The sequence below is a fragment of the Artemia sp. Qi Xiang Cuo genome, chromosome 2 (genome assembly GCF_049724085.1).
Source record: "Artemia sp. Qi Xiang Cuo chromosome 2, ASM4972408v1, whole genome shotgun sequence".
Taxonomy (NCBI): Eukaryota; Metazoa; Arthropoda; class Branchiopoda; order Anostraca; family Artemiidae; genus Artemia; species Artemia sp. Qi Xiang Cuo.
In genome coordinates, this window is record NC_142795.1 from 16,970,187 (window position 1) to 16,995,323 (window position 25,137).

The following is a 25,137-nucleotide window of genomic DNA, read 5'->3' on the forward strand; positions in this document are numbered from 1 at the left end:
TAGGTACCTTCACCCCCCCCCCTAAACCCCAAAAAACAACAGTTTAAATATTGTAAACGCGATAAGAAATTACGTTTTGCAATCCATTCTCTCTTGCAAATAGCCGTTTGACGGGTAACGTGTCTGCATTCCTTGTACAGTCTATAGCGTTGTTATATATAAAGCATAAGTACCGAATTTTTATTAATTATGTTTACTATTATTTTTACATATAAACATAGATAATATAATAATAATAATAATGCTAAGTGCACATTGTAGAAAATATATAATGCTAAAAATAAAAAACAATAGCGAAAAAAAAAATTATATCATAGAAAAATATTTATTTCACTAGGGCGATATTTGTTTTTCCCCTTTTTCACTTAACTTTTGCAAATCGATCTCAATTTGGGTATTTGCACATCATAATTGGTGTTGAAGGTTGGTATCCGTTATGTTTTTTGCGTGTTTTGTATTTGGTCAATTTCATTTTCGCCTCCACAGCAATCCCAACTTCCTCTCGGATCCATGCTGTTACAGAAAGGTTTCGAAGAAGTTTCGTCCCCTTTATCTTGGACATTTCGCAGGTGTGAGTTGAACCAAAAGCGCTAACAACTTTTTGTGCCAAATTTCTTAAATTGGATAATTTTTCTGTTGTGACGTAAATGTTAAAAAGAAAATTTTTCTCTATTCTGAATTCAGTATGCGTTTTAATTCATTATTGCACTGAATGTCAATCAGATCCATTTGGGGATATTCTGGGACAAACTCAATTTCACCATGAAAAGGAGATGAATATATTTCAAAAATTTTGATGTATTTTTTCCAACTCAATTATTGAATCAGCTTTCAAAAAGCATTTGCAAGTTTTCTTATTTCTTTTGCATATTTGACATAATTGTTAAATTTTGATTTCTTAAATTTTTTCAATAATGGAAAGTGGTGAGCATTATTAATTTTCCATAGTGATTCAAATAACAGCAATTTTTTCTCAAATGCTTTGATGTGATTAAATATGTCGACTATGAGGTTATCGTTTCATTACAATGATATATTTAGTTCATGGAGTTTGTTGACAATACCCACTAAAAAGCATAAATCCAATCACTACTCATAATTTCTTAATTCTGACACAGACCTTTGTTTGTCATTCATAAACAAATCAATCTCTTCTCGTAACTGATCAAATCGCAGTAAACACTTGCACAAGTTAACCATCTGATTCGGCTGAATGCGGCCCACGGGTTGGCCACCCCTGGCCTAAGCAAATATCTAATTTGGCTTCTGTAGTCCAGCTCGATATGCTGAGAAACTACGTTCAGTTTTTGCATTTCGCAGGGAGAGGTTCAAAGCACCTCAAATCATCCCTAACTGTGCCAAAGATTGTACAAATTCCTTCCAGCTCTATAATTCAAAGAACTGGATTATGAACTGACTTGTTTGCGTGCCTTATTTAGTAGATCAATCAGACTCGATATAAATCTTCCACTTTATAATAACTTGCAAGTCCTATTCCGAAAGGACATTAAAGGTTTTAAGTCAATGAGCAATACACAGAAACTCATAAAAAATAAATGGTGCCCTGAAAATGTTAGAAAGCACACTATATTTGACAATGCCGTATTTGAAGACCGAAGTTCCAGAACGATTTTTTTTATTTTTCTGTCTACAGGTTTACTCGAAAAGTCATATGAGAATACAAACCAAGCTAGGACTGCTATTTGAGTATTATTTTTTTTTTTTTACTGATAAAACTGCTCGGATCTAACCGCTCTATCTAGAAAAATAGATTTTAAGTTAATCAGAAAATTAATGGCCCTAGTTTCAACGGATTACCATCAAAGTCCTTAATCAAGGCCCGTTCCAATTGGTAGAAGCCATATTAGCGGAACTTACCATTTAACGTTTGGGATTAATGATCTTATGTCAATTATTGACATTAAAAGATTATATTTGTCTTTTCTTTGTATTCATGTCTGAGAACTAAGGGTCGACTGTTAACTGGAAAAAACCTTGCCTGTTTCAGAAGCCCATACCAGGGCTGGACGAGGAAAATGATGATCTGTAGGAATATTTTCTGGAAGGCTTCCTATAAAATTGCATCATGTATAGAGTAGTATTCCAGCCAGAGCTTTTTGTGTACTCTAAAGGGGGTGTAAAAACAACAAAACTAAATTTTATTAATATCTAGCTAAAAAATTATATTTTTAAAACGAATTAGAATAGAAAAAAAAAAGGAAAATTAATAATCAGGCCTTTCAGTCCGGATAACATTCAGTTATGACATTCCGATTGTTTAACACACCACTATTTCACGTTTATACTAAGGAGATCGTGCAACTTCAGCAGTTCTATCACACACCTTCAACCCATATTATGTCTGTTTCCTTCGCCTCTCCTGTGATCATCTTTCCAATCATCCCATGCTCTATCTTTCATCAAAGCTTCTTCATCGTCCACTTCCACTTTACTTTCTTTTTCAGCTTCGTCTCTCTCCTGCTCTGAAAGGGCTACTTCACCAGACATACCTGCCAAATCCTGAAGAGCGGAGGGAGATTGTTTAGTCAAGTCACCGTACCTAGGAATAAAAAGTGATTAAGAAAAGACGAGCAAGGACTCAAGGATCCTACTTATGAAATATTGGGGGAAAAGGACTAAAAAAACACAAAAGAGAGGAAAAATCAAGTAAATTTTGGGATATCATGAGATTATTGGGACCAGCTTATATTACAATTTTGCTTTACATCTGTTATTGCAGGTTTTTCAAGAAGGTAAAGAATCTTCTGTGGAACATGATCCCCTTATCCTGCTCTAACTATGCCCATCATTATAGTGACATAATATACATATCTAAATAAGAATGCATAAACATGTTCCAGGCAACGCAAATAAGGGCTCAAGGGTCCCTCTTTGGACTATCCAGGAATACCAAAAAAAGAGGCAAATCTCTGATTTTAATCAAGTGTAACGCAGCCTGAAACTTCTATTAAAAAAGGACAGAAATCCTTATTTACCATTTTTTGAAAACCAAACATTATTTGCGAAAGTAAGTAATTTATAATTGATAATTTATTACAGAGTTTAACTCTACTTTTACCCTGCAATGTTGACAATATCTAATTTGCCACCTCCCACAAAATTTCAGATTTTATTACGACTAAAATTAATCATTATGCTTTGCCAAAAGAGCTTATTTTTATGCAATTTTTCAAATTTTTGGGAGCTGGGGGAGGGCTTAGGAATGAGCAATTGTTTCATAAATAAAGTCGTATAAAAATATAGGTAAGTTTCACGTAACGAAAAATATCTGTCTTGAAGATAGTAATAATGCTCTCAAAAATCATTCTCTCTCTCTCTCTCTTACCCCCCCCCCCCTCTTTCTCTCGCTCTCTCTCTCTCTCGTAGTATAATCTTCTAATTTTGGTAGCAGTATACCATTAGTATTATTTCAGTGATGCCGAACAGAGTACGTCTAAAAGCTAGCTAGGAGAAAAAAAAAGTCAATGACAACTTTGCTTTTGCTTAAAATATCTACGAGTCATAGTCTAAGCTATTGTATCATCATAAAATTATAAGAAACATAAAATAAATTTTAATATTTATCTTAAAATTTAAGACTAATCTTATAAATTTGCCTCCCCGAATACATTTCAGGGAGCCTCGATCACTGTAACTCCTGGGTTCGTCTCTGAATAGCACTTCTATTGGTAAGTGTCTTTGGTTAAAGCAAATAGAATAGTCAAAATGCTTTGTGTGAAGCTATTTCGATATACCAACTGACGATTCCTCATTTGTTTATGATACATACCATAGATATATATATATATATATATATATATATATATATATATATATATATATATATATATATATATATATATATATATATATATATATACATATAAATTATATATATATATATATATATATACCTCCTTTTTTGGGTATCAATTAAGAATCTCATTGTCCTAATCAGAATACAACCATTGCAAAATATGGATTTTAAGTTGGCTATAAGTCATATAGTTTTTAGTCCTATCTAACGACTGGCATATATTTAAAAGTATGTTTGTATGTTATCTTTTGGTCATCCCCATAATACTATGCTTAAGATCCTTGGTAGCTTATGACCGTTATATCTCTGGTAGCATTTGGTAGAGATAGCTCTTCGAAAGCAACGGGTTTGAACCGGATTCAACGGAGACTTAAACGGGTTTCAAATGCGAAGATTTAAACAGCCTGAGGCTATTTACTATGAACACAGAAGGTACGACGTAAAACGAAATTAAAGTTTAAATCTTTAAGTTCCTTAAAGATTGATTACAATATTGCAAGTAAGTCAACTCGAAAATTTTCCAATCAAAAACTAATCTCATGAAGACGAATTTTAAACAATTAATATCATTAGAAATTTCTATCAACTAAATATTATTCATTTAGTCGGTTAGGAGCCATACATAAAACAGTGTGTGACAGTATATACACTATTTAATATAATATAAGGTTCATTTCCGAAAAATGGCTACCTCAAGCCCAGATGGGTTATATTTGCATAAGAAATACAACTTAAAAACACATAGTAAAAAAATATGTGAAAAAATTCAAAGGTCTCCTACCATCCTTCTTCCAGTCTAGACTTCATTAGCTCTTCGACACTAAGCACAGGATAACTTGGATATCCCAGACCATATACAGATTTTTGAAATTTATCTCTAGTAATTATCATAACTGGGGGCAAGTTAGATTTCTTCGGTTTTGGCCGAGTAACCTGAAATGAAGTTTTTCGTCAATTTCTTTTTTTAAGCAGAAAAAAGGCCTTATTTGGGTTGAGCAGAACCCTGTGGATTAACCGTGCCGACTTTTTTTTTCTATCACCTTATCACTATAGCAAGGCTTTATAGTGATGTTTTAGAAGTTCCTCGAAGCCTTTCAAATAATCAAATTCAATTAATCTGAGAACCCCAAAGCAAAATAAACACTTGTATTTTCTTTCAGCGGCCGTGTTTATTTTTTTTCCCAAGGGGCGATCGTGCAAAGCCAGTGATTGCAGAATATTTGGGGAGAGCTTGTCCTACCGCAAACTGAAAGTTCTAGAGCTCCTTCTAAGAACCACAAGCATTAGCTCCAGAGCACCAAGAGACTATTTCTGCCATTTTGTGGCGGACAACAGTAATTTTGTGTCAAACGGGTTCAGTTCAGAATGATAACGAGTGGAAATTTGCACAAATCAGCAAAGGCAAATGGACTCACAACTATTGTAAATAAGTTCGTGCAGCCTCCATTTCCCTAAATCCCATTTTTGACATCACAGTTCCCTCTCTGCCCAAAAAACAATTGAAGGGTAACTTTTTTCAGGGATGATTATCATTTTTGAAGACACATTACTTGACAATCCAATACGAGAAAAGCATAGAAGGCAGTGTTTAGGGGAGGTGGCCCCCCTCACGACTAAAAGAACTCTGGATGGGGTAAACAATAATAAATAATGGCCACTTTGTCAATAGAAACAAAATTCTAAGCAACGATTTTTTTCACAATACAAGCATAAAATAATTGCTTTTTATGCTGGTTTTAACTATACAAACATATTATTTTTAGATTTACCCATTAAAGCCCTGAGATAGCCAATTGGTTTAGGACTATCAAATGGGAGTTTAAACATGGGAATTTAAGGTCTAAATGGGAATTTGGACCACCAGGTCCAAAGGCCAACCGTTATTATAGACATTAATGAAGTAAAAAAAAACGATTAGAAGGTATTGCATATTATTAGGGCAGAGGTTGGTGGATTTTTTGTTTGTCTGCGTGTGGTTGGGATCCGTCTAAAGCTTTAGGCCCTTATTTACAAACTTTTCCATCAAAAATGCTTCGGATGAATATGAAGGGGAAGTTTCAGCCGCAACCTCTCCTTAGTTAGGAAGAATATTACACGACCGAGCGCGAAATATGGATTTTGAAGCATCAACAGCATCCTCTTATAGCTGAAACGCTAGTGTTATCAAAACAGCCACAAAAGCTCCCAGCAGGAGCAGCTTTGCTAAGATCGCGGACACTGTATTGAGCAAATAGTAAAAGAAAAGAAGAAACGAAGAAAGAATAGAAAGAGGAGGAAGAAGCGTCAGAAAAGCATATTTAAAGCATGTAAGCCCCCACCTTTTTTTGATCAACTAGGTGCCTTTGCCCTTTATCCTAGTAATATGGCTTGGGACCCAAATTCTTTTTTTTTTTTACCAAAGAACTAAAATACTTGATTCTTATACTGCGTAACACTAATTTTTGGGCGAGTTTTTTCAAAGTTTGGAAATTATCTTTCAAAGTTTGCTTAGTTACGAAATTTGGGTATTTGGGATATTTGTTTAACTTAACTTTTATCAGCTTTAGAGTGTTTTTGTAGGCTAGCTTTTGAAAGCTAAGCTAACCCATAAAATGCAATTATTACATTCTGTGTTCAACACTGTTTTGCTATAAAAAAAAAAAAAAAAAAAAAAACTCTAATACGACTTTGCATGCTGAATCCGAAAAATAACAATAATTCTTGCACTACTCGCAGTTTTACGTCTGAAAGTAAGATATTATGAAGTCTTAGTTTTTGCTAGGTAAACAAAAATTCAACAGCAGATTTCAAAAATTCATTAGAAAAAAAAATCCCAGATGGTAGGGAAACCCTGATTATATTTTCAAATTTAGCATAAAAACGGTGTTAAGAGATTTTGCTGAAAAAAATATCCAAAAAGCGCAAAAATTTAAGTTATGTTAAATATAAAATTCGGACTCAGTGTAAAAACTTTCATTTAGAGTACCAAAGAACTTTTTTGCACGAAAGACCGTTTTTTTCCAGTGTAACTATTTAACGCACCTCCGGCACATTTCCAGATTTCATCTTTTTCATATATTCAACAACAGGTTTCTCCATAGCAATGGCACGTAATTCTTCCAAGGCAATCTGAATGAATTGAGAAATTAATAGTAGGTGATATTCTCTGACAATCTCTTCGTCAGTGCTTGGATTCTTGATTGCCTGTTCTAGCTCCTGCAATTTTGCTTCCCTCTCTTTCTTTTCTTTCAGCTTTTGAATTTTGGCATCTCTTTGTTTAGCCATTTCTACAAAACTCATAGGACCTGGGTGGGCTGGCTCAATTTCTGAAGTGGCTGTAAGAAAAAAACAACTTACAATTCAACATCAACTACTGAAAACTCATCGCGGAACCAGGCTGCTTGAGGCCAACATAGCTGCTCATGCTCCTTCTCTACCCCAGTCTATTCAAAGCTTTACTCTTTACTTCCTCCTATGATATTTCTTGACCTTTCGAATTTCTTGACCTTTCTGGCCTCTTCCCATCCTATTCGAAACCGTTTTTTTTTTTAGTTTAGCCCCAATGCTATTATGAATAAGCAAAATTTTGGCAGCCTAACATCCTCCAAAAACACTTCTTTTCTTTGACTGTAGCCCTAAATTTTATTTAATAATAACCGTTGAAAGTTTAATCTTTCGAGACAAAATCTTTCTTCCATTATAGCCCTAGAGAGAGGGATCCAGCCATATTTGCCAAACAGTTTAAACAACAGACAATTCTTCTCAAAAATATCTTGAGAACTCTAGGAACATCTGAAAAAAAAAAATCCTATTCTTAGTTCCAAAAGTGATCTTCCTATTACTGACAAGTTTTAGGGAAAAAAGCAAGTCAGCCTCGGCCTTTCTCCTTTTGTTTATATTTTCACTGCATCACCCATCCGTAGTTAAGAGGGAAATTTATTTAATATATCAAACAAAATAACAGCTTCAGTTCAAACGCTACCCCACGAAGTAACAAAAACTCACCTAAGGGGTTGGCAAAAGTTTATTTGTTTTATTTGTTTTCATTTGTTTCGCAAACACTTTTATCTAACAAATCAATCGTCAAATACAAATCTGGTAGCTATACCTACCCACTTTCTCAATTTCAGAAGAGTAGCAGCGATTTTTTTTAAATATAGTGGGAGGTATTTTTTAAATTTTGGTCACTAGAATCTGAATAGTCAATTTAGTGAAATTTCTACATGGATTTCATAGAGAACTCTGCTTTCTATAGTTTCATCTTGAAGCACTCTTTCTGGCTCCATTTGGTTGACAATATTTTGTCTGTTTGGGAACATGCACATGATTCTCTAGACGATTTCTTGGTACATTTAAACACTTTCGATTCAAATATTCAATCTACATTTCAGCTGGAACTTTCAGGGAAGCTTCCTCTCTTAGATGTTTTAATTCTAGAAAAAAACTCCTAATCTTGATTTTTCTATCTATAAGAAACCTACCCACAATAATCATTCCCTGCATTTCTCGTCAAACCACCCGCCTTCTGTGAAAAGAGGGGTGGCAGTCTCTTTAGTCGACTGAGTTCTAAAATCTGTTCACACTATCATTTAGGCTCTGAACTTAACTATGTAGAAGTTGTTTTATTCTGTAATGGTCACCCCATAAAACTTATTGAGAATATTATAGACAGAAGAATGAAAAAGGTAAAACGAGAAAATAATGAACCCATCCCTCTTTCTTTAGTGGTTTTGGAAATTTAAAACAAAACCTTTACCACTTTGCCATCCCGAGACTCAGCGACACACTTAAAAACATAACCTCTCTGTTTCTTTAAAAAATGAAACAAAAATGAAACGTTTATTTTAATTCCCAAAAGGACAAAACTGAGCCTATACTGGGTAGTGGGTAGTGGTGTTTACAAAGTCCCGGGTTCTTGTGCATGAACGACAGCATAAATGAATGCACGCACATAAGACTTCAACAGACAAATCTCTGAGATGTGAAAATAAAATGATGATTTTGATTCTGCCTTGGCCCTCCATATTTTTGAAAATCATGATCATTTAATTATTTTCGATGAGGCAACTTTGGTATTCACAGCAAATGGCTTGGCAAAATCTTTTAGGGAGGCAATTGAAATTAAAAAAAATACATACATAGATATCTTGCTTTAAATAGAAATACTTGAGATACTCCTATAAACATAATTTACAATAACTTAGCACAAAAAGATTCAAATAACATTTTTCCTCAGTTTAAATTAAGATTATCTGGCCACACTTTTAATAAAAATCGGGTAATTGGGCAAGCTAAGTAAATCGCAAGGTGGAATTCTTGCCCAATCTAATTGGTGAATGGTCTCATTTATTCTGGCTTAGTTTTTTGTTATTTTGATTTAGTTTTTCTTCTGCTCTGTTTGAGTTTACTTCAAAAGGTTAGTCTTTTTCCTTTCTTGAGCACTGAAGATATCTTGGCAGAGGTCCTTGCCAAAATCTCCGCTTTTGTCCTTTTCGCTTCTTTTCTATTTACTGGCTGACATTAACCTCGTTTTCTCGGTTATTTAACTACATTATTTTTTCTTGTTTATCATACAAACATGAATCCCATTCAAGAGCCCCCCCCCCCCGTATATAATTTGATAAGGAACTTACAACAAAAAGATCATTAAACTAAAACTTACATGTAGGGATTTCAACATCAGTGATTTCATAATTCTTACATCTTTGAAGGAAATCTTTATAGTACGTTTCACAGATTACTAGCTGTTCCAGACGATCTTCCTGCATCTGTTTTTGTACAAGGTCCCCTAAGTAAAATAAATAATAATACAATCAAGTGCTAGCTCCATATAGTATGCCACAATGGCCTCAATCCGCGAAAATTTAAAGGGGATGAAATTTTCAAAATCTGGGGAGGGAAAATTTACCAATTTCTGCAAGGCATTTTTCAATGAAAATACTTCCCAAGTTTAGAAGCCTTTCGTACTACCCCCTCTCCCCACAGAAATATAAATCTGTTTAACAAATTTATATTATTATTTCTTTATCAAAATATTATCACTTATCATTTTTTTTAATCAACGTCAATTTTTGGAAATAATTTGTTTCCAAATATTTTCAATCCAAAAACGTGCACTGTTGCCAGATACCATCTCAAAAGGATTGAAAATCATGTTTGTCTGTGCTTAAACAATGTAAGAATCTAACAAAATGATACATTTGGAAAAAAAATTAAACTCGCAGGTTCTCAATTTCCCACCATAGCTCATTATATCAAGTCTTAACATACAAAGAACATCTTAACATCCAAATAAAAATGTTTTCACCCCTGGATCCATCTTAGGTTTATTCCTACCTGAAAACCGCAATTTTCGAAGATTTTTCTTTTGGTTGTTTCAAATCGTAGCTACACAATTTTACCGTCAAATAATGTCATCATTGTTTTCTTTGCCATTACCAAGACTGTCATAGGACAACGTGTCATCAGTTTTTTTCCACCATAGGACAAACTGTCATAATTTTTCTTTTCATCGGATAAACTGTTTTTGATTTTTCTTGCCATTTGATGAACTATCATTGTTTTTTCTTGTCATCGGATAAACTGTCATTATGTTTTCTTATCATCGGACAAATTGTCATCGTTTTTGTTTGCCACCGGACAAATTATCATGGAGTTTTATTATTATCGAAAAAATCGACATATTTTATATTTATCAAAGGACCGAGTGTCATTGTTTTATCTGTGATCGGACAAAATGTCATTGTTTTTCTGCCATTGAACAGAAGGTCAATAGTGAGTATTTAGCATGCGTCTAAACCCCTCCCCCTTTTCAGGTGACAGGCTAGCTTATAAGGTGTTTTCATAAACATTCTACTCTTAACTTTTTACCTACCTTTCACCTAGTTTTTATGCAGCATTTTTACTTTAGCCTCCAATCGCAAGAAGAAAAATCCAAAGCTGAGGCTAATACTGTTCTTGAGGACTTTTTTTTGCTGGGCTTTAGACTGACTTTACTCGGCTATAAGACGTTTGAGCTGCAGATTCATAGGCCAAAGTCCAATGGCTCAGAGACTGAAAGTCGAAGAATAGGGTGAAATCTCGGCGTCAGCCTGTACCCTTGAATAATGGTGATCAAGTCAGTAGCTTTGTTGATGTGACCTGATATTTAAAATTTTTGCTTTTCAAACGGCCGATTCCTTCAAAGCTGACGAACAGCTAGAACTTTTCTCTAGAAGAAAAACGGCTGATTGTTTTGAAAAGACGGCCTTTTCTCCCTCCAAATAGTCAATTTTCGACAAACAATCGGTCCGTCTAAACACGGCATAAGACCTGAAGAATGTTCAAATTTAGTATTAAGAAGTATTTTTTATTTCTTTGCATATTTTTTCTTTCTTCAATTGGTTGTGATTAAGACGGCTTCCGAACAAAAGGGGGATCGGATTCAATTTTAAATTACCCTAATATGACCTCGTGATTGTTTGGTCTAACGTATCGCCAAAATATTTGAATTTCTCCCTCTGAACTAATATCATAAACAAATATTCTTAGAAGAAGGTACTCTCGAGACGATATTCCATAACGCACATATTATATGTTAGATCAGCGTCATTTGCGTTGTCGCGAGTGTTGAAGACGAGAAAAGCCGGAAAGTTCATATAGCACGACTACAACGCAACACGGAGAATTAGCACTACCTATGCAAACTTGATGCAATTCTTTATTGATTGCTAGATAGCATGTGTGATTTTTCGCTTTGTACCCCTTAAAGGATAATTTCTAATTAGTATATTTTTCCATGAAATTCATATTTTGTCAAATAACCAGTAAGAAATGGCTTTTTTCTCTCTTGGAGCCTTTGGCAAGACTTTGGCTTGGAACCCCCAACAAAAACGCCTTGTAAGCAAGTCAAGTCAGTTTAAAGACTAACAGTCAAAGTCCTCAAGACTTTCTTTTAACGCATTACCACGTTAAAAGGGAGGAGGGAACAAATTCGTTTGCATTTTTCTAAATACGCAATTTCTAACCCCCTACTGAGGAGATCTGCCCTGATTTTCACGACCCCATTAGACCCTGACACCTCCGCCTAGCCTCCTTGGCAATCCCGACGTATTCTTCAATCCATGCAGTTACTGAGAGGTTCCGGAAAACTTTTATCCCTTTATTCTGGAGCGCCTTAATAATTCCTGATCCTTGTCCAAATTAACCCCTCCGTCCCTTATTCTATTTGATGTTGTATGATTGCAATAATCATGCCCACTATTTTTTTCTTTTGTCACTTTTATTTTGCCCATTTGTGAGATTTATTTATGCTATATTTCCTTTTTAACCTAGTCTTCGGTACAATCCTTTCTTTAATTGTAAATATTTCATTTTGACATTTTGTCAGTTAATTTTACATGATTTTAAGTGTTTTTTATTTATTTTTCAGTATTTGACTTAGAATACGGATTCGACATTTTTTTTTAACATGCGATATCGTTTTATCCCCCACCCTTTCCGTTTTTGCCATTAATTGCATAAAGTTCATTTTAGTTCTTAGACTTAAAATTTTTTCTCTCTCTTTTTTTCCCATTGAATTTGTATTAACCATTTTTATGCTTGTTTGGTGTTTCTTTTAAATTTGTCTTGCTGTATTATTTGTTTCTTTGTTTCGCTTCCTCTTTTTGGACATACGAAGCGAATTCGGCTCTATTAAAGGTTGTTATAGCCTTTTGAAAATAGTTAGACACATGCTAAAACCCAACTAATGACCATCTGTCCAATGGCAGAAAAACAAGGGCAGTTTGTCCAATAACAGGAAAAATGATGACACTTTATCTGATGATAAATAAAAAAATCAATGGCCATTTTTCCAATGACATATGAAAACGATGACAAAAAAAAATTATGACAGTTTGCCCAATGGCAGTAAAAAGAAAACCGATGACACGTAATTTCATAGAACCGTTTCACAATTATGAAGATTTATGATAGTGCCACATTTCCCTCAGTTCTGTCACGTTAAACTTTGAAAATATTTAAGCAACACTAATTATTTAAAAATTGGTAGCGCTTTTTATCTATAAGAATTCCAGCAGTAACCATCTGTTGATTCTCAAAGACAACTACTCTTCCAAAGAAAATCTACACCTTCGTATGCTGTTTGCTGCCATGTGTTTAAAGTTTTTTTTTATTTTTATTTTTTTTAGTAAATTTTACACACACATGTTATATATATATATATATATATATATATATATATATATATATATATATATATATATATATATATATATATATATATATATATATATATATATATATATATATATATATATATATATATATATATATATATATATATATATATATATATATATATATATACTATCTCTTTAAACGAGCAACAAATACGAGCAGCCAAGGTAAAGGGTATTGAAAAAATGTTTAAAGTAATGATAATCGAAAATGGAGAACAAATATATGCAGTCAGAATATTTCCGACAGCAACAATTATAACGAGTCAAAAACAAAGTGAAGATCAAAGAAACATACGGTTCGAAGATAAGTGGCAGCAAGAACTAAAACTATTCAAAAACAAAAGTAAAAAACAAAGAAATATGCGGCTAAAAGATGTGCCACAGCGAGAACAAGGAAATATACGGTTAAAAAATAAGCAACAGGGAGAATTAAAAGCAGTGTCGAGAAAGCGACTATCGGAACGTGTCAAAAATGGTTTGAAAAACAAAGAATTGTGCTGTTAGAAGACAAGCGACAGCAAAATCAGAATGAGTCAAAAATGAAAATGACGAAGAAAATAATATTACGTTAGAAGAACATTGCCATAGCAATCTTCGACTGCAACAAAATGTGGTGCAAAACCCAGTACAAACCTACCAAGATGCCATAAACAACGCAACTGTTGATTACAAGTCAATGTGACCCATCGAAATTCTATGCGTTCCCTGAGGAGCTCTCTATTTTTCTGAGGAAAGAGCATCAAACAAAACTGAATCGCTTGGAGGTTGCTACTTACAGCGAGAATCAATATACACAAGCCTACAACATGCCGAGTGCCAGGGCCCGGTTTCTAGATCGGCTACGCAGTCTTTTTTCTCAACTGGTATATTGACATTTCTGGCCACTAAAACGATTTAAGAAGGTCACAACTTTAAGGAAGAATTTGTATTTTTCCCATGGTGGTTGTATCGAGCCTATGGTGACACCATGACATACAAAAGAGGCTCACATTGTCTGCGGTTACAAGATAAGTGACACTGAGAATCAATATATAGCCTCTCGCGTAGAGGCTTATATTCTTAGTTCTTCAAGGAGTTGATAATAAGCAGTGGCGTTGTTCATATTAATGTAGGGTAGTGAGCCAAGGTACTTTAGAGACTTGGAAGGAGAGACAGTGGTAGGACGTATTTAGAGTAGGCAGTCTGGATGCTGACGATGACCAAAAAAAAACAAAAAAAAATCAGTTTATCAAGAAACTACCGATATTCCAGTATTAAGTAAACTATTATAAGATGTGTCAACAGTGGTCGGTAGCAACTGTAAATTATCAAAGAGGATTTTTCTACGTAAGAGAGACAAATCGTATCGATAGGCGGCTCAAGTAGGATAGGTGCATTTCACTTGTGGAAGAATAAGATAAAATTAAAGGAACAAGCCCTTTTCAACCCTTTTTCGCATAGAAATCCAGTTAATATAAAGGCTTTCCGCTTGTACAGGAATAACCACCTTTTAACGCCTTTGTCATAGTGGTGCAGATAAATGGGGTTTTTCCCATACTTCAGGAAAGTATCTCATGTGCCTCATATATATGTGCATATATATGTATCTCATATATATATATATATAAATATGTATATATATATATATATATATGTATACATATATATATATATATATATATATATATATATATATATATATATATATATATATATATATATATATATATATATATATATATATATATATATACGTGTATATATATATATATATATATATATATATATATATATATATATATATATATATATATATATATATATATATATATATATATATATATATATATATATATATATATATATATATATATATATATATATATATATATATATATATATATATATATAGTTACTGCACTGAGTGTGTGCTCCTAATATTATGAGTTTTTATTTCACAATAAATTCACCACAACAAGAATTAGCTTCAATATATTCTCCCCGTTAACACCCATAGCCAGGAAAGAATTTGAGAAAAGAAACAGCAATAAAAAACATAAAAAAAATCCAGTCGCCCATCTCACAAATAACAAACTAGGAAGAGGAGTAGCGCATTCTTTTATACATCTGTAAGAGTATAAAGTGCATGAGTTATCAAACACCTTTGGTACTCAGTTTTACAGAATATTAATTAAAAAAAATTTTCCACAAAATAACTTTTTCAAAGAAAAGTAAAGAACTCCATTAAACAAAAAATGAGCAAAAATAAAATCAAATAATCTACCAAGCGTGAAACTACCACAAATCAGCATCGATAAATAAATATAACAAAACGAACAGAAATTAAAATAAATAACCGAGTCAAACTCAAAACGAGCAGAAATTAACATAAGTTGGGCACAAAACCCCTATGCCTTCCCAAGGCCAGAACAAAATTTGCACTTTACTGAAAAAATTATAAATGTTTTTACTTTTATTAAATTTAATAAATCAAATAATATTAACATTTTGATTACTAAATACCAGTGTATGTATATTAAACTGACAAAGCACATTCATTTGTATTTTTTCAGTAAAGTGCAAATTTTGTTCTGGCCATGGAAAGGCATAGGGGTTTTGCGCCCAACTTATGTTAATTTCTGCTCGTTTTGAGTTTGACTCGGTTATTTATTGTAATTTCTGTCATTTTGGGTTTCATTTATTTATCGATGCTGATTTGCCCCTAGATGCTGATTGCCCCCAGGGCATAACTTACAACCCCTTGCCCTGAGGGTTGTGCGGGAGTGTCATCCTTAAAAACATATTTTCTATCTGGAAATCAACTAGCCTACGCTGAACAAATAGGTATCTGAAAATTTTGATTGGATGTGTGTGGGGGAATGAGGGGCGTGGGGGGGGCTATTTGTCCTCCAATCACTTTCGACTATTAAAAAGGGCACTGGCCCTTTGAATTTCCAATCGAATGAACCCATTTCGAAGTTTCTACGACAACTCCTTCGATACGAAGTGCCCGGAGATGGAGAAAAAAAAAACACATTGTGCCCACATCGTTCTTTACTTAGGCAGCGCTAATGCGCTGCCTATGATTAGCAAGGGTTCGATTAAGCTGATAGAAGAGGCTTAGCGAAGGTCTTATCCTTGTATGATATACCTGACAAATGCATAAGAGTGACTAGTGCTAGGCCAATTTTCTAAGGCCAAACGAAAAGCAGGTCGTCCCTGGTTGGGCTGGGAGGATGTCTTAAGGATATTTAAGGGAAATGGAAATTTCCTGGGACGGTGTAAATTTGGAGGGTTTGATTAAGTTGGGATGAAAGAGAAGCGTGGGTAGCTGTGTTGACCTTAAGCGGCTTGGTGCTGCAGTGAGTTGTTAGTAGTAGTACTAAAAGTGTTTGCAAATTTAACTAATTAATTTTACTTATTTATTACCATGTTCAACGTGTTAACACTGACAAAATGTGATACACCTCTAAAATCATCATAATTTTCAAAAAGACAAATTTTAGGAAATCGCGGTTTTCAGGCATAAATAGACCTAAGACTAGTCCAGGAAGCAAAACATATTTTTATTTTAATATTCTTAGTTCTTCAATTTGTTGGTAATAAGCAATGGTGTTGTTAATATTAATGTAGGATGATGAGCCAAGGTACTTTAGAGACTTGTAAGCAGACACAGGGATAGGACGAATTTAGAGTAGGGAGTCTGGATGCTGACGATGACCAGAAAAAAAAATTATCAAGAAACTACCGATATTCCAGCATTAAGTAAACTAGTATAAGACGTATCAACAGTGGTCTGTAGCAACTGTAAATTATCAAAGAGGATTTTTCTACGTAAGAGAGACAAATCGTATCGATAAGCGGCTCAAGGAGGATTGGTGCATTTCGCTTGTGGAAGAATAGATTGCATTAATGAAAATTAAATGAACAAGCCCTTTTTAACCCTTTTCCGTATAGAAATCCAGTTAATATAAAGGCTTTCCGCTTGTACATCTTTTAACGCCTATGTCATAGAGTGGCGCAGATGAATTAGTTTTCCCCCAACTACAGGAAAATATTTCACGTGCCTCCTCTTTCTTGCTGTCATTACAAAGAACAAATGATCGTAGAAAGGTATAAGAAGGGTGAATTGATCGTAGCTCCTTATGTATAACTGAGAAAAAAAGGAAATAAATAATGGCATGCATACTAGCTATACTGCAAAGTAGCAATTTTCAGCCTTTTTTTCAAAATGGGGGGCTTACAACCTCCAGTTGAGGGTTTTAAGCCGTGACGTATCGTTTGGCTTTCTTAGAATATGTATTTCCTGATATTTTGACCCCATTTGGACGAAAGTGGACGTTCTATGGCACAAATTGGTAGGAAGCGTCACTTTGCTGTGGCACAATCTCTTTTATTACTTGAATTTCCCCACTTCTATAAAAATCCACTGACCATCCTTAACAACAGCTGATGCAAAATAATGCATTTAATTAATAATAATAAATACTATTATATCAGAATACCTAATTTGTCGTTTTTGTAAAAAATAACCCTGTACATTTTGAGCAAGGCCTTATATCTTCAACCGAATGCAAAGAAAAGATAATCAAAACTAAAACTGTGGCGGAGAAAAATATTACTTTATTTATTTGCATAACAAAAACACCCTTGAGCCTGATAGAAACCGATATTAGAAAATAATTCAAACAAAAGAAAAAAAAATTATAATACTAGTTTATTTAAATAATTCCTTGCAACCCGCGGGGTTGAACCGGAGAACTTATTATCGTAAGTTCCGGAGTCACATCCACTACGCAGTGACAAGGTGATTAAATATATGATTCTTCTTAGAGGCTGTAAGGACACCTTTGATAGAGCCCTCATAATGGAAAGTTTGTTGTTTGTTGTATTTTTTTCAGGGGGGGGGGAGGAGGATGAAGGGGCTAAAAAGTAATGACTTGTTTTCAATTAAGAATTTAACAAATTTATTTCCCTTTTTACATTGTTATGCTATTCTTCTCAACTTGTCTTTCGTTCTTCAAAATACGCGCTATTTTGTCTTATCATTTCCCTTCTGCCGTAAATTCGCTTTTTTCCTCTTTCTTTGGTATTAAAAAATTGTCATTTATTCTAATATTTATTACAGCTTACTGAGCGTTGCAAACTTATTTATATCATTCTACTTTTAGAAACAGCTTAAATTTTGGAAATTATTTTAATAAGAATTTACGTCAGTAAAATATCTTTAATAACAATATCAACGTCAATATCTTTTACATAGCAATATACTGATCCCCCTGCATATGGAAAAGAACCAACAAAAGAAATATTTCAACTCATTTTAATACCCTATGGTTCTATCGCATCCACCGCAATTCACCCGATTTCTTATCTTCTTACTTTAACCAAAGTCAAATCCCAAATCAAAAGGTATCAAGAGAGAATTCTTGATCATATTTTAAAAAGTGTTACACAATAAGGGAAAGCAAAGACCACACCCTTTTCCTAAGTTTTTACTCGTGGAGATAAAAAAAGGAATTCCTAGGAATCAGAACTTTTTGGCAAAACAAATGTAATACATCTTTCTAAGGAAAATGCTTGAGCTTCCTGGAAATAATTTATGCATCGCATATATATTTCAGTAGCTAATCATCTACTCAAGCTTTTATCGAGTTTTAGTATTTATTATGCACTCCAGTTTAATATTACATCTTATTACCTGAAACTGTTTGCCGTCGAAACTAAGTGCATTTTTACTGTTTTTATGTGATCATATTATTTCGTGAATAAATTATTTACAAATGGCGCTGCCCTCAAGGGCAAAATTTTCACCCAGAACCTGAATAACTTCGTTAATTTTGATTTTCCTCAAGTGTAAGAAATACATCCATGCTGCGTCACATAGCATCTTATCAGAGGCAACGCTATAGCGTTGCCTATAGTAAATGCCATACAGCTCCAATGTTTTATTATTATTGATTATTTTATTTTCCAGAGTCACTTCATATGGAAGATGTCGTCATATAAACTCATTCGATTGGAAATTGAGAGTTCTAGTGCCCTTTCTAAGGGTCAAAAGTGATTGGAAGGCAACTAACACCCCTTCCACGCCCACCATTTCCCCAAACACATCCAATCAAAATTTTGATATAGCCATTTTGTTCTACGATGATTTTTTGTTGATTTCCAAATAGGCACTATGTTTTTGAGGAGGACACTCCCTCCACAGCCATCAGGCCAAGGGTTGTAAGTTATTCCCTGGGGGCATATATGGTTTTATTGAAAACTTTGTAGTAGAAACTTCAAAAAGGACTCATTCGATTGGAAATTCAAAGGGCTAGTGCCCTTTTTAACAGTCGGAAGTAATTGGAGGGCAACTAATGATCTTCCGTAATTTTTTAAGACATAAATCACTGTACAAGTTTACACTCGATGAAGTTTAGACTGTTGCTTGATTGCTAGCAATTTTTTTCTTTTCAATAGAATTTCACCATAAGCATCTCTCACACAAAAAAAGAAGTATATTCAGAGCTCAAATTTTCAAACTGTTACCAAACGCTTACATATTTTTCTCAAAAGGTTACAGGGAGGGGGAGGGTGGTTCTCACAAACTTTTAAGAAGAAAAAGTGCATCAACTTTTGTTTTGCATTACTGTTAGTTTTTACTGTTATACCAAGACAACTCATACAAACAATTAAAATTACTAGTAATTGTCAATAATAAAATATTGACAATAGCAAAATAACATACTTTAGTATTACAGAGGTTGAACCAAGACTTTGAGATAGGTGGTGGTTAAGAATTTTGACGACTTTTTTTTGGCTTGACAGATTTGTATAAATGTATACACAAACAGCACACAAATAAATTCGACCCAAGCGACCCACCACTGAAACTAGGGAGGGGCAAAAGATTGCAAATCAGGTATCGGACCAATTAGTAAGTTTGTTTTTACTTAAACATTTAAACTAAAAAAATTGAAAATTTTTTTATGGGAGAAAAAATCCGACAAAAATCTCTTTTTATTGCAAAAACAAAACGACCGCTTCCACCATATATATAAAAAGATTTTAAGCTATCACTAATGAGACAAAGGGAAAGAAAAGAAAAACTTACCTAGCAGCACAGGCAAGAGCAGAAATTTTAGATTGCTTGTTGCAACTTCACTAATAGTTTCATTTGAACTAAATAGGGCAAGACTATTTACAAGTTTAGTTGAATTTTCAAGGGATATTATTGCAGTTTTTACATTATCCTGAAAAAGAAAAAACATTGTATAAACAGTTACAGAAACAAATTTTCACCAGTTACAGAAACAAATTCAAAATTTCCCAAAATTTTGATTTTTGATGATTCTGGTAAGCCAGTCTTTTATACATTATTGTTGTTGACAATAGCTTGTTCTATCAACAACTTCTATCCTTACCAATTTAATTAATGAACAATCAAAAAAGTCAATGGAGCAATGTCAGATTTAAGAATTTCTAGTCTGGTTTTGCACTAGACTGGCATATATTATAGTCAACAGTGTAACCCCTATACAATTTTAAAATGAAGTGAAGGCACAACTTGTCTGAAAAATGTGAAACTCGTCAAAGCCCACAAAACAAAAATATGATAACAAAAATAATCTTAAGCAGGAAGTAAAAATCAACTTCACAAATTCTCTATGACCAGGCCGTATCCAGAGGGGCGGTTAGGGGGATTTGAACCCCCCCCCGAAATGTTTAACTCGTTAAAACGTAACACAAATGGATATAAATAAATTTTGTATGCGTTTCTTGAGTTTTTTTGTAACCCCCCCCCCAATTTTTTTTTTAGTAAAACCCCCTCCGAACAAAAATCCTGGGCACGACCTTGCTCTATGACGACCATAGTTTTTTGTCAGCTGGCTAAAAAAAATGCCATTTTTTTCTATACCACTATCTTACTTGTCTAAGTGTTATTCTTCAGTGCAGTATTCTCAAAAAGTCTAAATCCAGCCAATTCTCTAGTCCAGTGATTCCCAAAGTTAGGGCTAGCCCTCCTGATTGGTGCTGTAGTAATTCAGGGGGGGGGGTGCCCACAATTACATTTAATTTTATTTCATTGAAAACCTGTCTGCAAAACAAATAAAAAAAAACAAGCATTTGCACTTGCAACACAACAACAACATGAATAATTTGCAGCCTAATTAAAGATAAAAACAAAAATGACAAATCTAACATAAATCAAATACGAATTCTAAACCATAGGTGACCTGCAATTTAATTTTTTTGTTTTTCACACCGTCTTGAGGGCAATCATTAGCTATAAGGGGATAGCTAATGCATAAAATAAAGAATACGATATTTCGAAAAATTGATTTATGTTTTCCACTTATAATACTTAATTTTTCCTTGACTTATGTATGGACATTATGTATGACAAAATCAAAGCTGCATTAATTCAAAAACGTTCAGGAATTAAATAAAAAAAACAAGTTTTTTTTGTCTGAAAGTAAGGAGCGACATTAAAAGTTAAAACGAACAGAAATTATTCCGTATATGAAAGGGGCTGTCCCCTCCTCAACGCCTCGCTCTTTACGCTAAAGTTTTTTATTGTTTTAAAAAATAAAATTGTGAGATAGAGTCAAACTTTAGCGTAAAGAGCGAGGCGTTGAGGAGGAGACAGCCCCTTTCATATATGGAAGAATTTCTGTTCGTTTTAACTTTTAATGTCGCTCCTTACTTTCAGTTAAAAAAAGTTGTTTTTTTTATTTAATTCCTGAACGTCTTTTAATTAATGCAGCTTTGATTTTGGCTCACCATATATGAATAATTAGAATGAAATTTGCATATTAATTTTACTTGTTTTGGCTAAATGGCTTTCTCGAAATTTTGTTCTAACGTAACTTACGAATTAACTTACGTAACTAAATTCTATATTTGTACGTTTTTATTACGTATATTAGGAAGTTTACCCCTAGTCAATTCCTCGCTCTTTACGCTAAAGTTCCATTTTTTTTCGAATCACAAACCCCTGAATCACAAAGACCGGTTAATTAGAATAGATAGCTCTTTTGAAAGTACTAAAAAAAAAACTTTAGCGTAAAGGGCGAGGTATTGACTAGGGGGCAAACCCCCTCATATACGTAATAATTTCTGTTTGTTTTAAGTTTTAATTTTGCTCCTTACTTTCAGTTGAAAAAACTTGTTTTTTTTTATTTAATTCCTGATCGGTTTTTAAATAATGCTGGGAAATCTGGCGCCCCTTTCATAAAAATGTCCCTTCCGCCACGGACACATCCTCCATGAAAAGATCCTACCCCGTAGCCCCCTCCACCGATCCCCCCCCCCCAACAGAAAAAATCCCTCCTGGAAACGTCTGTATATTTCACAATAAACAATACTATATGTAAACAATGGGCAAAATTCATAACTTGCAGCCCCTCCCCTGGGAACTGTGGGGGATTAAGTCATCCTCAAAGTCATAGTTATTAGATTTTCGACTATGCTGAACAAAATGCCTATCTCAAAATTTTGATTGGCTGACTTTGGGGAAAAATTAGCGTGGGAGGGGGCCAAGTTACCCTCCAATTTTTTGGTCATTTAAAAAGTGCACTGGAACTTTTAATTTCCGTTCAGATGAGCCCTCTTACGATGTTCTAGAACTACTGGATCGATACGATCACCCCTGAGGAAATAAAAAAAACAAAAAACAAAAAAAAACAAACAAACAAATAAACACGCATCTGTGATCTTTCTTCTGGCAAAAAAAAATACAAAATTCCACATTTTTGCAGATAGGAGCTTGAAACTTCTATAGTAGGGTTCCCTGATACGCTGAATCTGATGGTGTGATTTTCATTGAAGTTTTATGGCTTTTAAGGGTTGTTTCCTCCTTTTTTGAAAATAAGGCAAATATTCTCAGGCGTGCAACTTTTGATGGGTGAAAGTAAACTTAATGAAACTTACATAGGTGAAATCAGCATGAAAATCTGATTCTATTGATGTATCTATTGGTATCAAAGTTTCGATTTTTAGAGTTTTGGTTACTATTGAACCGGGTCGCTCCTTACTTACAGTTCGTTACCACGAACTGTTTGATAACGCCCTCTATTTGGAGATATTTTACCATACGACACACGAATATTTTTTAATGCATTAGTAACCAACTCGGAGCAAGTTTCAGAAATAAACGGGCAAGACGGGCGATATACCAAGCCACTTAATATTATCCAAACAAGGTAATGAAATCGAACCAAGTTTTAGTGGAGATACAGAAGTTCTACAATTTAAGCACATAAACTCACACTTTACCATATTAACAGATAGGCCAATATCACTAACTAGAGAAGACAGCTTACGGAAATTCTGAGCCAACCCTCGACGAGAAAAACTAACTAAAAGGATATCGTCGGCATATTTAGTATAACTTAAACCGATATCACTAAAAAACACAGTAGGAGATAGATGTTTTAAACAAGTAGTGAGGACACATTTTTATATATAAGAAGATAAAACACCTCCCTGTCTAACGCCTTTCCTAACAGCTTACCGAATCAGAAATATGTGACATCCACTTAATAAAGAATTATCATACCAACATCGCAATATAGAAATAACTGAATAATTAACTCCGGAACAGGCAAGGGAATCAAGGCCTGGGCGTGAACAGCATTGTCAAAGGCCCCGGAAATGTCTACTGTACAGCTATATAATGAAAGCTTTTGAGCACAAGCTTCCTTTAACACCCGGCTGAGCACATGACGTGCCTGGGGACAGCCATCCGCTTTTCTAAACTCTAATTGGAAAGACAAAAAATCGCACTTAGAAATTATTTCAGGAAAAAGAATGTATTCAAAAATCTTACTCATAAAGCAAGGTACAGTAATCGGTCTGTAATTCGAGCATGAATCTGGATCTTCACCTCGTTTAAGTATAGGCGTGACACTACCAAAAAGAAAACTATCAGGGAACAGAGACTGAGCTATATAATTGTAAAATAATAACTGCGGGTGTTTCAACAATAATGGGAAATAATAAACAAAACTTCTAAAACATAGGCCATCACAATCAAAAGAATCTGATCTTTATACTTTCTTCAATGCCCGATATAAATCATACTTATCGCAAGAACTCTATGGTGACAAAGAGACTCTGGCAGGACCGAACTAAGTAGATTGGAAAAATGTTTCTGAACATACTGGTTGAATACGGAAAATATGTCAATATAATGGTACACAAAATTCAAAAGGTTTAATTTCTACTGAGCTGGAGGAGTACACTTACTGCTATTGATAACACTATTCTATGTCTTTTTACTATTTGGAGCTTCTCATACGTTAACTCTTGCGTTCTGTATACAGAATTTGTATTCTTTCTTCGTTTTTTGCTTGACTGTAAACGCAGCACCGGAAGAAGGTCGATCGCAAGCGTTCCACAGTCACAACCAAAACTTCGCACAATTCTTTACTCTTTTCACTTCCGGATGTACATTCCACAGGGGCTTGCGAGACCCAGAACGCACGTGCTCACCTGCAGCTTTTGGGCCGACTTTAAACATCCCACAATCTGATAAGAATACGAATTTAGGTCTTCCTTAGAATCAGGGCAATTAATCGAAGTCTGGAGCAAGTGAAACGGGACTTTAATAGTTGAGAATAGAGTGCATAAAATAGTAATATACATCTCAACGTTTATCCGATTCCAATTGGGCTTTTGATACCATTTTGAATGGGAACCCTTAAAGTAGGCTTGAACATCAGGAGGGTCAATTAGGCACGAAATAGGGAGATGTTCATCACTGATTTTATCTTCATCAACAGACACCTCGGATTTAATTAGACCAAACTTAGACGCAATAATATGGTCGAGGTCGGATTTAACAGAGCCTCGATTATGAATGTAAGTATAAGCCAGGTTCTTAGCAGTGACATGATAGACACTTGGCAGAGACTCTAGAAGGAGTTCAGAGCGATCAGATGAGGTCAATATGTCAGTATTCATATCCCCGGCTAGGATCCAATCAACATTTTTATCTGCAAATTTTGTGAAAAAAGATTTCAGTCTTTGGTAAGCTTTAGCAAAAGCAGTAAATGACTGAGTATTTCGAAGATTGCATGGGAGATACACATTTACAAAAGCCATGTTGTTACACTGGATTGCTAGAATATTAGCATCAAAATAAATTTGCAT

The 25,137-nt window shown here is 34.2% G+C and overlaps 1 protein-coding gene across 2 annotated transcripts in view; it reads right to left on the reverse strand.

Moving 5' to 3' along the window:
- Positions 1-2,144: 2,144 nt before the first annotated feature.
- Tap42 (immunoglobulin binding protein Tap42) overlaps positions 2,145-25,137 on the reverse strand; it is a 69,999-nt gene continuing 47,006 nt past the window's right edge. Inside the window, exons 2-6 of one of the 2 annotated variants that reach the window (XM_089107999.1) lie at positions 20,096-20,234; positions 9,459-9,584; positions 6,839-7,131; positions 4,599-4,750; positions 2,147-2,560 (exon numbers count right to left, since the gene is read on the reverse strand). In XM_089107999.1, coding sequence (XP_088964125.1) covers positions 2,347-2,560; positions 4,599-4,750; positions 6,839-7,131; positions 9,459-9,584; positions 20,096-20,234 — 924 coding nt within the window. In that variant the 3' untranslated portion in view covers positions 2,147-2,346. Of the gene's footprint in view, positions 2,561-4,598; positions 4,751-6,838; positions 7,132-9,458; positions 9,585-20,095; positions 20,235-25,137 lie in introns of both variants that reach the window. The other variant, XM_089108000.1, reaches the window with a different exon arrangement.